General features: G+C 42.5%; 1 protein-coding gene across 1 annotated transcript in view; it reads right to left on the bottom strand.

Annotated features, from left to right (window-relative positions):
- The window catches only part of SRD5A2 (steroid 5 alpha-reductase 2), a 45110-nt gene extending 32767 nt beyond the window's left edge, over positions 1–12343 (bottom strand). The window contains exon 1 of the mRNA XM_066378553.1: positions 12028–12343. Within this exon, the coding sequence (XP_066234650.1) occupies positions 12028–12305 (278 nt within the window). The 5' untranslated portion in view covers positions 12306–12343. The remainder of the gene's footprint in view (positions 1–12027) is intronic.
- Between the last annotated feature and the right edge of the window lie 2785 nt (positions 12344–15128).

Genomic DNA, 15128 nt, shown 5'->3' with positions numbered 1-15128 from the left:
ACCAAATGTAAGGCAAATTGCACTGCTGGCCCCAGTTCCCAGGGTTTTAAAATTTAGAGCTCCTATGCTGAGCTGACTCATGAAAGGCTCCTGGGTTGTGCAGAGCCACTTTTTAAACAACTTGAGTCCAGACTTTGATGTCCCCAGTGCCATACATGGCAGAGAGTCAAAGAACAGAATGGGGACTTGCCAGAACCAAGCGGCCAGGCTCTGGCAGAAATCAATATGTAGACAACTTTCATATTCTATCTAACAAGAGAATGCACCCATGCTCCCCCTCCTGCTTGTTGAGGGCTCTTCATTAAAGCATCCTTCTTGGACTTCCCACTGTCCCTCACCCATTCCTCCCCAGGAAAGGAGAAGTGAATGAGCTGATTGGCAAATGTGAAAGCGTGACCTCTCAGAGGTACAGCTCCGCCCTTCTCTCATCCTGTTGTCTTTTCAAAACAGGTTGCACTGGGGAAAGCCTGGGCTTGTTCAGCCATGGCCTGTTGATGAGTATTTCTGAGCTACCGTGTTAAGAGGCCCACATCATCCTATGTGTAATCCACATTCTCCCTGGCTTTCAGTTGATTCTGAACTTGGTGGAGAAGTGGGATGCTGTTTATAAGAGCCCCTCTATCCCATGCGCTCTACTCCATGCACATTCACACCCGAACACATGCTAGAGACCTCAGCGTGTTCAGTGGCATGACTGCGTCCCCAGTATGTCTGTCTCTCCTTCAGTTTGCTTTTTCCTACCTGTTCTGGCTTCTCAGACTGATATTGCTGCCATCCAAATTCCACACCATACAGAGTGATAGACACACAAGAGTGATTCTTTCCTGCCTTCCTCCTGGAGTCCAAGCACCAGGTATCGCACTTCTTTGGTGTCTCTCATAGGACCTAGCACAGTTCTGATCATATGGAAAGCCGCTATGAATTCTGTCCCTTTCTTAACATGTGACTTTGTACACATCACTTTGCCAATTTGAATCAGTGTTTCCTTATCTTGTCTGTTCTTTTTTTTTTTTTTTTTTTTTTTTTTTTTTCATTTTTCTGAAGCTGGAAACAGGGAGAGACAGTCAGACAGACTCCCGCATGCGCCCGACCGGGATCCACCCGGCACGCCCACCAGGGGCGACGCTCTGCCCACCAGGGGGCGATGCTCTGCCCATCCTGGGCGTCGCCATGTTGCGACCAGAGCCACTCTAGCGCCTGAGGCAGAGGCCACAGAGCCATCCCCAGCGCCCGGGCCATCTTTGCTCCAATGGAGCCTTGGCTGCGGGAGGGGAAGAGAGAGACAGAGAGGAAAGCGCGGCGGAGGGGTGGAGAAGCAAATGGACGCTTCTCCTGTGTGCCCTGGCCGGGAATCGAACCCGGGTCCTCCGCACGCTAGGCCGACGCTCTACCGCTGAGCCAACCGGCCAGGGCTTGTCTGTTCTTTTTAAGTGACATTAAGTTAGAGAAAGAATGGGGGAAAGTTGATCATTTCTTCAATGTGATAAGAGTAAAATCGTCAAGATCTCTAAAGTTTGTTTACATTTTTTGGCAAACATAGCTCTATATTTTTCAGATGTGCTTATGATGTCATCCCATTTACGATGTAAACTCCTAGACTCTTACTATTTCCCACAAGGTTCAAATGAAGGACTTGGAACCCATGAACTCTAAGAAAATTATGTTTATTTCTGAATTCCTACCTGAATGTAGCAGATGTTTTCTAAAACATACTTTGCTATAGAAGTATTCACTGCTTTGCTATAGAATATAACAATTTTATTATCGAATTAGCAGAACACTGAATATAAAGCTGTCTTTTACGGTTTTCTTAAGGAAGGGCTGAGAGGGCAAATAGAGCCCACTGCCTGTTCTTGTAAACAAAGTTTTATTGGAACACAACTACTCATTTGTTTATATATCGTCTGTTTGATTTCATGCTGTAACAGCTGATTTTAGTAGTTGTGATGGAAACTATATGACTGCAAAGCCTAAAATGGTTACAATTTGGCTTTTTACAAAAGTTTGCTGACTAACCTTCCCACACACACACTATTCTAAAGAACCTTTTAGTTCATCTTTATTGATCCAAATTTTGCCTCATGAATGTCTGTAACACATGATTAAGTGACCACAAAAATATGGCTTTTCCTGCCTGGCCCTTCCTTCCTTCTCAATCTGTAAGAGAAAAATTTGTCTAGATGATATCCAATATAGGCATTAACCGTCATTCTGATGCTCAACCAATGAGTAATTTCCTTTGTGATGTTTGATTACTTCTGAATATTTGAGACATCTGTACCTCTTCAGAGATTAGAGAAATACTTGCAGGGCACATCACAAGCCTCAAGTTCCAGTCCCCTCTTCACCCCTAACTGACTAAACCTCTTAGTGCTTTGCATCTGTAAAACAAGGAGGCTGGACAGATGAGGATGAAATTTCCTTAAAGCGGATGATTATGACCCGGTGTGTGAAGTGCCTTATGGAAGAGCACACTGGCTGCTAGGAAAGCCCAAGGAAAGCATCAGACCTGGGTATACAGAGAAGAAGGGACTCAGGGAAGACTTCTTGGAGGAAGTGGTATCTGAATTGTGTCTTGAAGGATGAAGAAGAATTCATGCTACTGGAATTAATGGACCAGTAAAGCAAAAGGCATCTTATTGAAGCCACCATGGGGGTTGGGGGGGGGGGGTAATTAACCCTTTGAATAGTACGAACGTTCACGTATGTCCTCACTCAAAGGGTTAACAACTCACTACTCAAAGGGTTAAAGAATGTCGTTTGTCTCAGCATCTAAACACTAGGAAAGATCACTCTAAATTCAGACTCTTAGGTGTGTATTCTCCCTCTAGATGTGCATTATGGAAGATCACACTGCCCAGAAAGTTTCCACAGTACAGTCAACTTTTTGTGCAACGAGACTTTTTTTTCCCCGGTCATCCAAACACTAAGGTCTCGTCCAAGGCTTGAACATGACATCAGTGGCTGCAGGCATACATGATGTGATAACCATTGCATGGGACACCAAAGGCTGCTTGGGAAAATGAAGACAATCAAAGAGTGTTAGGCAAAAGATCATTCCAGGGCTGTAGTCAAGGTCAACGAGAGGTGAGATAACTTTAACGTCAAACAATTTTGGCAGTGGGATTAGGCAACACGCTTATGCAGCAGTCATTTTCATGTGATTAAACCATCCAAACATCCACAACAATAGATTCCGAAGGGAGGGGGATTATCCAAGTTGACCTAGCTTATGCAATCTCAGCAATAATGGTTTCTAAGTAATCACTAGCTCTACTAACTCTCCCACACTTCTAACTGCCTGTACCGATGTCAAGAGTAGAGGTCATTCACGCATTCAACAAATTTTAGTACCAATTATGGTATGAGCACATTTCTGTACACTGAGGACACAGCCATAAGAAAAAGGAGACAAAAATCCTTTTCTCCTCTGGAACTTAAATTCTAGTGTGTCACTCTTGTATAAAATGCAAAGAGTTTTAACTTCTATGCAGCTGGATATATTGCTGTTCTGAATAGTCCTGGGGGGGGGGGGAGGATTTTGCAAAGAGTCTAAGCCAAACCTGAGTCAGCCTTCTTCCTGAGCCATTGTCCTTCCATTTTATTCTGTGTCATAACTATGCACAGGACAGGATAAAGCCACGGCAGCCTGGTGCTTTTTCCTTAATGTACCCTCATTATCAAGCCACATGACTCCAAAAGCCTCAAAGCAAAAGTGCTCGTGGACTTTGAACCACTTCTGGGAATGTTGACTAAGAATATAGTCCTAAATTCTGAAAATAATGTAGGTGCAAGAATGTGCATCACAGCTTTACTTAACTAGCTCCTCCTCCCCACCCACATCAAAGATGGGGGAAATTAATGCCCAACTATAAGTTAATGGGTAGGCAAATTGTCATTTTTACATGAGGTGAAATCACAAGCAGCCATTTAGATAATATTTACAAAGACTCTATAATGTGTGAAAGATAAAATTTTAGTTAATCAGGCAGAAGAAAAGCCCATACCATATTTCCCCATGTATAAGATGCACCTTAATTTTGGGACCTGAAATTTGAAAAAAAAATGTGTAAAGTTATTGAATTCCAGTTTTATTAATCATAAAATTCATACAACTCCTCATTACTGTCAAAATTCCCATCCATTAGCTTGTCCTTATCTGTGTCTGATGACAAATCACTGTCTTCATATATTGCCTTGTCCTCAGTTCCATCCATGGCATTTGAAATGCCACACACTTCTATTGTACAACCACTGTATAAGACACATCCAGTTTTTAGACCCCAAGTTTTTCCAAAAAAGGTGTGTCTTATACATGGGGAAACATAGTGTGTGTGTGTGTGTGTGTGTATGTGTGTATACACACACACACACACACACTCAACATAGCAAGTATAAATATAACTAGTGTAAAAATCTACTAAGGGAAGTAAAAGCCTTGACTTCTAGTCAAGATGGCGGAGTAGGTAAACTCTGTGCTTGCCTCCTTCAACAAGCACATCAAAGTTACAACTAAAGTCTAGAACATCCAATCGCTGAGAGCCACCTGAAGACTAACTAAACAAGTCCTGTAACTAAATATAAAGAAGTACAGTGAGACTGGTAGTAGGGGCAGAGTCATGGAACAGGCAGGTCCCATCCCCATGGTGTCACAATCAAGAATCAGGAGGGTTATCTTGGCTGCAAAGGTCCCCCCTGAAGAGCAAGGGGTACCAGCCCCACACTGGGCTCCCAAGCCCTGAGCACCAGTGCCAAGGAGTTTCTGGCTGTGAAACCAGTGGGGGTTTTGCCCAAGAAAGACAAAAGCTATCAGGAGACCAAGACACCTACCTGATCTCTTTTTAATTTAATTTAATCTTAAATTTAAATTACACTTGACAGTCAGTAAGTTTCAGATGTGCAGCATAGTGGTTAGACATGTATATAACTTACAAAGTGATCACCCTGATAAGCCTAGAATGCACTGAGCACCACACGGTTATTATAATATTATTGACTATATTCCCCATGCCGTACTTTACATCTTACAACTGTTTTAAAAAGTCAATTTGAGATGACTGGATAAAGAAGATGTGGCACATATACACTATGGAATACTACTCAGCCATAAGAAATGATGGCATTGGATCATTTACAACAAAATGGTGGGATCTTGATAACATTATATGGAGTGAATTAAGTAAATCAGAAAAAAACAAGAACTGCATTATTCCATACATAGGTGGGACATAAAAACGAGACTAAGAGACATGGACAAGAGTGTGGTGGTTATGGGGGGGGAGAGGGGGAGGGAAGAGGGGGCACAAAGAAAACTAGATAGAATGTGTTGGAGGACAATCTGACTTTGGGTGATGGGTATGCAACATAATTGAATGACAAGATAACCTGGACATGTTTTCTTTGAACATATGTACCCTGATTTATTGATGTCACCCCATTAAAATTAATAAAAAAATTTAAAAAATCTACAACCCTTAAGATGAGCTCTTAAAAACGATAGATTCCTTTAAATCTTAGTAAATTACAATGTTCTAACTGAAAAAATAAAAGTCAATTTGTACTTCTTAATCCCTACACTTTTTTCACCCAGCTCCCTAACCACCCCCACATTTGGCAACCATCAACTTATTCTACCAGTTTCTGTTTTGATTGTTCATTTATTTTGTTTTTTACATTCCACATAATAAGTAAGGTCATGTGGTATTTGTCTTTCTATGACTTATTTCACTCAGAATACTACTTCTGGGTCCATCTAAATTGTTACAAGTGGTAAGATTTCCTCTTTTTATGGCATGGTAATATTCCATTGTATATGTGTGCCACATCTTTATCCAATCGTCTATAGATGGACACTGAGGTTTCTTCCATATCTTGGTTATTGTATATAATATGTCCTTCTTTGTCTCTTATTATTGGCTTTGTTTTAAAGTCTATTTTGTCTAAGTGTTGTTATCCCAGCTTTTCTCTTTCCCAGCTTTTCTTTTTCATTTTATTTACATAAAATATCTTTCTTCATCCTTTTACTTTCAGACTGTGTGTATCTTTAGATCTGAAGTAGGTCTCTCGTAGGCAGTATATGTATGGGTCTTCTTTTCTTACCCATTCAGCCACCCTATATCTTTTGATTAGAGCATTTAATACATTTAAAATTAAAGTAATTATTGATAGGCATGTAGTTATTGCCATTTTATTATTCATATTTTTATTTTTGTCTTAGTATTAAAGAAATCTATTTTTAAGATATTTTTGTAATTCTGGTTTAGTGGCGATGAACTCTGTTAGCTTTTTCCTATCTGGGAAGCTCTTTGGTGCTCCTTCCATTCTAAATGAGAGCTTTGCTGGGTAGACTAATCTTGTTTGTCGGTCCTTGATTTTAATCACTTTGAATATTTTGTGACAAACCTTTCTGGCCTTCAAAGTTTCTGTAAAGAAAACAAATGAACATCTTAGGGGTGCTTCCTGGTACAGACTAACTGCTTTTCTTCTGCTATTTTTAAGATTCACTCTTTGTCTTTAACCTTTGTCATTTTAAGTATGGTGTAGACACGTCTTGGTGTGGGCCTTTTTGGATCCATCTTGCTTTAGACTCTCAGTGCTTTTTGGGCTTGTATGTCTATTTCCTTTGTCAAACCCAATATAATCCCTATTAAAACACCAATGGCATTTTTCACATTAGTAGAACAAATAATCCTAAATTGTATATGAAACCTCAAAAGACACCAAATAGCCAAAGCAATCTTAAGAAAGAAGAAGAAATTTGGTGGTATAATGCTACCTGATATAAAACTATGAAGCTATAGTAATAAGACATCATGGTACTGGCATAAAAATGACACATAGACCAATGAAACAGAATAGAAAGCCCATGAATAAACCCACATATATATGGCCAACTAATATGTGACAAAGGAGACAAGAACATATATTGGGATAAAGACAGCCTCTTCAATAAATGGTAGTGGGAAAACTGAACAGATGCATGCAAAAAAATAAAATCAGGCCACTTTCTAATGTCATATACAAAACTAAACTTAAAATGGCTTAAAGACTTAAACATAAAGCCAGAAAACATAAAAAATCCTAGAAGAGGGCCTGACCTGTGGTGGCGCAGTGGATAAAGCATCAACCTGGAACTCTGAGGTTGCCAGTTCAAAACCCTGGGATTGCCTGGTCAAGGCACATATGGGAGTTGAAGCATCCTGCTCCTCCCTTCTCTCTCTCTCTCTCTCTCTCTCTCTCTCTCTCTCTCTCTCTCATGCCTCTAAAATAAATTAATTAATTAATTAATTAAATATTTTTTTAAAAAATCCTAGAAGAAAATTTAGGCCATAAACTCTTTGACATTGCTCTTAGATATATTTTTATATGTCTTCTTGGGCAAGAAGAACTAAAGAAAAAATAAATAATGGTACTATATCAAACTAAAATGTTTTTGCACAGGATAGGAAACCATCAACAAAACAAAAAGACAACTTACTGAATGGGAGAAGATATGCACCAGTAATACATCTGACGAAGGATTAATATCCAAAACATACAAGGAACTCATACAACTAAACAACAAAAAGACAAACAACCCAATTTTAAAATGTGTAGTACATAGGTGGGATATAAAACTGAGGCTCATGGACATAGATTAAAGAGAGGTGGGATGGGAGCAGGGGAGTAAAGAGGGACAAATACACGGTGATGGAATATGATTTGACATTGGATGATGAGCACAATGAACAGTTCATATGCTATCTAGAAATGTTTCCCTGAAACCTTAATGATCACTGTCACCCCATTATATTTCATTTCTAAAAATAAAAATTTTAAAGTGTGAACATCAATGTAAAAAAATATATATATTTATTGCAATTAGTATTTTTAGTTACCTTTATTAGGCTCCAGCACAGAAAGTAAGGACCAAAGACCAGAAAATTAGGGTCACCTTGGGCAGCTGCTGATTAAAAGCAGTTGTAAGCTGTGTCTCTGATGGTGAGCTCATGACTAAGAAGACACAGGTACAGAAATTTTTCTGCCAAAAATCTTTAAATCAAAAAAGAGCCTTATCAAAAAAAAAAAAAAAGCTTATCTCCTAGGAAAAAATAAAATAAAAATGTGTATTAGACCTAAATAGTTCTCCAAAGAGGACATCCAAATGGCCAATAGACATATGAAAAGATGCTCAACATCACTAAACATCAGGGAAACTAAAATTAAAACCACCATGAGATATAACCTCATACCTGTTGGAATGGTTATCATCAGTAAATCAATATGGCAATGATGTGGAGAAAATGGAACACTCATGGGCTGTTGGCTGGTTGATAAATTGATGCAGCTACTATGGAAAACAGTGTGGAGATTCCTCAAAAACTTAAAAGTAGAACTACCATATGACCCAACAATTCCACTTCTTTATTTGAAGAAATCCAAAACACTAATTTAAAAAGATATGTGCACCCCTATGTTCATTGCAGCATCATTACAATAGCCAAGATATGGAAGCAACCTAAGTGTCCATCAATAAGTAAATGGATAAAGAAGACGTGATACATATATACAATGAAATGTTATTCAGCCACAAAAGGAGAATTTAATCTTACCATTTATAACAACATAAATGGACCTAGAGTATATTATGCTAAGTTAAATAAATCAGACTGAGAATAACAAGTATCATATGATTTCACTTATATCTGGAATCCAAAAAGCAAACAAACAAAACAAAAGCAAGTTCCTCAATACAGAGAACAAACTGATAGTGGCCAGATGGAAAGAGGGTAGGGAGGTGGGTGAAAAAGGTGAAGGGATTAAGAAATACAAATTGGTAGCTACAAAATAGTCATGAGAATGTGAAGTACAGCATAGGGAATATAGTCAATAATATTTTCATAACTATGTGCCAGGTGTTTACTAAACTTATGGGGGATCACTTTGTAAGTTATATACATGTCTAACCACAATGCTGTACATCTGAAAATTATATAATATTTAATGTCAACTGTAATTGAAAAATAAAATAAATTTTAAAATTTTAAAGGTGAAAGAGATTAAGAAGTGCAAATTGCCAGTTATAAAAATAGTCACAGGCCCTGGCCAGTTGGCTCAGTGGTAGAGTGTCGGCCCAGTGTATGGAAGTCCCAGGTTCGATTCTTGGACAGGGCACACCAGAGAAGCACCAATCTGCTTCTCCACCCTTCCCCCTTCACTTTCTCCCTCTCTCTCTCTCTCTCTCTCTCTTCCCCTCCCACAACCCATTGGAGCAAAGTCGGCCCGGGCACTGAGGATGGCTTCATGGCCTTCGCTTCAGGTGCTAGAATGGCTCCAGTTGCAACAGAGCAACACCCTGGATGGGCAGAGCATCGCCCCCTAGTGGCCTTGACTGGTGGATCCCAGTCAGGCATATGCGGGAGTCTGTCTCTCTGCCTCCCTGATTCTCACTTCAGAAAAATACAAAAAATAAAATAAAAATAAAAGTGAAAATAAAAACAGTCACAGGGATATAAAGTACAACATAGGGAATAAAGTAAATACTGTTGTTAACTATGTATGGGTACTAGACTGATCAGGATGATGATCACTTTGTCAGATATAAATGTCTAATCACTATGTACACCTGAAACTAACATACAATAATATTGTATGCCAACTATAATTGAAAATATATTTTAAAAAAGAAAAAGAAAAGAAAAGCTTTGGTGAAAATGCTTCAGAACTAATGATTGATATACCTAGATGTTGCAATTATGGGTGTTTTTCTACTTTCTATATTTCCAATTTTTTTTCATTAGTGAACATTCATTATTTTTAGAATTTAAAAAAAATCAAGCCTCAATATAGTTTTTAAAAGGTAAGGACAAGGGAGCAAGTACACATATAAAATAGTTTATTATGGTAGCTTAGATCCTGAATTCTGGATTCACACACTCTGGGTCTGAACCTGGTTCCCAAGTTAACTGTTGGACCTTTGCTTGCCTCAGTTTCCCACCTGCAAAATGGGGGTGACATTGGCTGCCTACCTAGATGGGTTAACATGAGGATTAGAAGATAATATATGTGGAGTGGTTAGCAAAGAGCAGAATACCTTGTAAACATTCAAAATGACAACAGATCCAATACTACACTGGCTTCAAAGAAAGAGTTCACACAAGGGGAAAGATTAGCAAATATCACATCTTCATGCGTCAGGGACAACTAATTCAGGGTTGTCTTTCAGGGGACAATTTCCCCTCAGGCAAAATCGATACCCAGATCCTTTATTAATAATTTAAAGTCTCCTTTGAAACATGAAGAATATGTTGATATTCATTTTATGGGTATTCTTTGGTTTTTGTTAATGTGCCAGCCATAATTTATTAGACAAAGTGCCTTTTGGTTTAAAAAACAAGTCTAAAAATTATGTTAATAAGATCATCAGAGAGCACTCATCATTACTCTAAGAAGAAACGATCTCATAAAAATACTTTATATGGTGCTAAAAGACAGTTAGTAAACCTGAAGATAAAAAGTGGTTGTCTGATAGAATCATGTTTTTCTGTCAAATGTTTGTTCCAAAAACAGTGAAATCAAAAGGTAGATAAGTGAAATCTTATCTCCTACACCCAACATCCTTCTTTCTGTGCAAAATAAAATATCTAAAACTGAATAAAATAAAGAAGTAATAACTAGCCCTCACTTTGTCCACAATAGGCTTTCAGTAAATATTTGTGGAAAGGACACTCATTTGTGAAACTGTGGTTCTTACTGCTTGCCGATACTCCTTTTTAAAAGAGTGAGAATTCAGTTAAGATTCATAAATATTAAATATTAACCAATAAAAAAGATCCAGAGGATAAGAAAGGATTATAAGGAAAAACAGGTTTTCTCCATTTCCTCCTCCTGAAATGGGGCATCACTGTTGCCATGTGAGAGAGAGAGGATCGTGCCTTCAGTTTCCAGAGATATTCTTTAGCCTGAATTTCTAATCTAGATTTCCTTGATCTTTGGAGCCTAGATATTCTCTACTAAAATATAAGGCTGTGCTTCTATTCAAGCGCTTGACCTGGTTTGGCAACAATTCCCTGTCCAGGGACTGTTTTCTCCTTATAAAGAGTGTCTGCCTGCTTATCATGATGGAAAGGTCTTGAACCACGGCGTTGTTAAGGCTTAGATTTGAATCTAGTTGGTCGCAAGCTGTATCATCTTCATTCACTTTCTTTGTCTATAAATGTGTATCTCACAAGGTTGCAATAGGGTTAAATGAGACAAGACAATAGATGCTAAGTGATTGGGCATAGTAGGTAACTTAATCGAGTCTTCTCCTCTTCCCTTGTGTCTTTTTTGGAGGTTAGCTGTCATTCCGATCTTAAAAGCCTTCGGTTTCTTTCCTGTCTTTCCTTCTCAAACCAGAAGGCAAAGTTGTTCTGAACTTGGGATTCTTAATTTAGAAGAACATTTGAGCTCCAAGTTAATTTCCACCCCTTCATACTTATGTCCCAGGGGAACTGGAAAGGTAGATTAGTTGGTGAGGGCAGTCCCTTTTGGGTAGAGCCTGAGAAGTGGGGCTCTCATTCAGGCCAATGGGTTCCCATCAATTCTCTTTCCCACAACTAAAGTCCGAATGGGGCTCTTCCCACCTCCCTCCTCAGACCCTCTGAGCTGTTTTCTTAGGGAAGTGTCAACACTTAGATTCTCGCAAGAACCAGCCCGCCCCTACCCTAAAAAGGAAAGGTAAAAAAGAAACAGAAGGGGTAAGGGATTAGATGTCCCTGGGGGCGCTGAACTTCGTGGAGTTGGAGAGGAAACATCCCGGTCAGCAGCTCGGCCCAGCCTGTTTTCCGGCTCCCCTACCGCCCCGCTCAACTTCTTCCCCCGGAGCAGCCAGAGGACGGGCTCGCAGCCCGGACCCATACAGGTGCATCCCGGGAGCCCGGCTCTGCGCTCCTGGCAACCGCCTGCGCCGCCCCTCCGCGCTCCTCCGTGCGCCCTGCGCGCAGCGCTCCTAGACGCCGGGAGGCTGGCAGTATACCGCACGCCGCGCCCGCAGTGGGAAAACTCTACCTGTGGAAGTAATGTGCGCAAAAGAGACCCAGAAGCACCGTCGCAGGGGGGCCAAAGAGAGCACCAGGCTGCCAGAGGAGCATCACCACTGGTACCGCGAAGGAGGGCAGCTCCTGCAGGAACCAGGCGGTGCGGGCGGACAGGTGGGTAACCGTGGTCAGGCTCCCTGCATGCTTCCCATAGCCGGAGGGCTCTCCGAAGTAGAGTAACAGTGCTCCCAGGATGGCCAAAGCGGCGCTACCCGCTAGCACGGGGTTCTGCTGGCAGTGAACAGGCATCGCGCCGTGCTCCCCTCCAGTGGCCACTGCCGGTGCGGAGGAGAGCGCGGCCCCCGCTGCCCCTTTATGGAGCGTGAGACACCACTTCGTGTCCGCCCCTTCAGCGTTGGCTCCCGCCCTCCATCCTGCCTCCCACCTGGGCGCGGCCAGCCCTGTCTCTGCCCATCAGAAATGCCCCTTTCGGGAGGCTGGCGCTTCGCGAGGCAGCCAGGCTGGGAAGAAAGACGAAGGCTTTCATGGGGCTAAAAAGTTGTTTTGCGGCCCCCGAGCCTTTGCCTATCCCAGATCCGCACCTCCGCCCACACAGCCACTCTTCTTCGCCTGCCCTGGGAAAGCTTGTTCCTCACCATCAACCTCTGAGGCTGCAACTTCTGGGACTAGGAAATGAGAGAAAACCACAGGAAAGATTTCACTGGGAACGGTCTCCCGCGCCCGCACACACTCTCCGCCGGTAGCCACGCTGCCCCTACCCTGGAACCAGCCCTCGCCAGGATCTCCTGACCCTCTGGTTCCCTGCGCTCCTTCACTCCCCCTGGCTCCCACCCAACCCTACCTCGTTCCTTCCACACTTGGCCCCTTATCTAGGTACTTCCCGCGTCTGTCACATCCTCTGAGTTGGGGCGCTGTGCGCCTTCACCCCTGTCAGCATCAGTGCCCCCTCTGCACCACCATGCCCCTAGTGTGTACCAGTTTCCCCAATCCTAATTCCTCCAAGGTTTTTCTCCAGATCCCCTGGGCGCGCCCCTGGACTTCCTGCCTTTGAGAAAGAGTCGCATCGCTGAGCGTGGGTTTGGAAGCATGGGTTGAGACCGGGAGTAGTGCGCGTGTCGGTGCGCCCGAGTCTCTCCTCCCCGGGACCCCTGGAGCTAGGCAGGTTCAGTCTAACGTCTAGGGCTTCACCTGCGAGACGCCCTCTCCCAACTCCTGCAGCCAGTGAGTCGGGTTCCACATGGTGGTGCCATTGGAGATGCCGCTGTGCGCTGAATACCCAGACGCGCTTCTTTCTCTTCCATTTGCCACCCTTCTCTCATTCTCCACTCCGTCGTTCTCCAACCTCGTCCAGCACCTATTTCCTCTGCCTTTCTTTAATTCAGCACCCACCTTGGCTGCCTTCCTCCGAGGATTGGTGCCCCTTTCTTCGCGTCCTTCCTTTGACCTAGCTTTCCCCCTACAGGGTTGGCCGCCTCTTCCCACCCGCTGTTGTACACCTTTTTGTCCCACCTTCGTTCACTACTTTATCCCCATTAATTCTCTACTCTGTTCCCCACCTCAGACTCAGCCTCAATGTCCCCCCACCCACCACCCACCCACTCACCTTCCCACCCCTTTCCCTCTCCCTTTCTTGGGCACCTTCTTCATTCTTCCCCCTTAGCTCCAACTCATGGCCTCTCAGAAGTCCCCTTGAGTACTTCCCCGCCGCTCTTGCTCTGTTGTACTGGCTGTTTCCATGAAAGGCACACTGTCCCATTTGCCCAGTTTGGGGGTGTTTCCTGATTCCTGGGACACGTGGTATGTGATGAGACTTTAATGCTACAGGGAACGCTCTGATTGTTGACCAAGAAGTATTTTATCATCTCCCTGTTAGGTAACAGTTAAATAGCAGTCATACTTCAATTCTCAATGGATACCATGTAAGAATAGCCATGCAGACTGAAGCACTTTGCACAGTAATCAGGTGTTGTCTCTGACAGCTCCTGGGAGCTGTTTCCGCACTGGCCTTTCAGTGCAGAGCCGGTCCCAGCTTTCTCAGTTACTCCCCGCTAGTTGAGGACTCCCAAACCGAGATCTCCAGCCAAGACCTGAGCTTCTGATCTGCATTTCCTCCCTGCATGTTCTTTAGAGACTTCAAATTTAGCCTTACCCAAAACTAAACCAATTTATCTTCCCCCATATGCCCCATCCATACCAAGATCCTCCCTCCGCCATTCCTGGTTATTACAACTTCGCTGTCCTCATAGCCATGGAAAGCTATAGATTTCTTGATGCCATATAATATCAGGAGAATAAGCAATGTGACATTTTGAACCCAACTCAGTAGAACTTTTTAAAATGAAATTTCTCCTGTCTCAACTCCCTCCTCTCCTTTTTCCTAACTTTGTGCTATTTTGGCCCTCAATTTTTTTTCACTGTTATACCAGTTAGCTTTCTTTTTTTTCTTTTTGACAGAGACAGAGAGAGGGACAGACAGACAGGAAGGGAGAGAGAGGAGGAGCATCAATTCTTCATTGTGGCACATTAGTTGTTCACTGATTGCTTTCTCATATATGTGCCTTGACTAGGGGGCTCCAGCAGAGTGAGTGACCCCTTGCTCAAGCCAGTGACCTTGGGCTTCAAGCCAGAGACCTTGGGCTCAAGCCAGCAACCTTGGGCTTCAAGCCAGCAAACCTTGGGCTCAAGTCAGCGACCATGGGGTCATGTCTATGATCCCACACTCAAGCTAGCAACCCCATACTCAAGCTGGTGAGCCCATGCTCAAAGCGGAGACCTCGGAGTTTTGAACCTGGGTCCTCTGCATCCCGGTCCAACACTCTATTCACTGTGCCACTGCCTGGTCAGGCCCAGTTAACTTTTGTAGAATAACAAACTACTGTAGAAGTCAGTGGCTAAAAAAAAAAAAATCAATTATCTTCAGTTTATGCATCTGTGAGTCAGTTGGGGGTCAGCTGACCTACACTTGATTAGGCTGATCTTGTCTTTGTTCATTCATTCATCTGCTCTAGGCTGGGTTTGGATAGGGAACCTTAGCTGAGGCAGCTCTATTCCACAGGCTCTCATGTGGGATGAGTGAGCTAGTCCCAACATATCTATATAATCTCAGTATCA

Source organism: Saccopteryx leptura, chromosome 3 (genome assembly GCF_036850995.1).
Source record: "Saccopteryx leptura isolate mSacLep1 chromosome 3, mSacLep1_pri_phased_curated, whole genome shotgun sequence".
NCBI classification, from domain to species: domain Eukaryota; kingdom Metazoa; phylum Chordata; class Mammalia; order Chiroptera; family Emballonuridae; genus Saccopteryx; species Saccopteryx leptura.
This window is presented reverse-complemented; position numbering and strand designations above follow the sequence as displayed.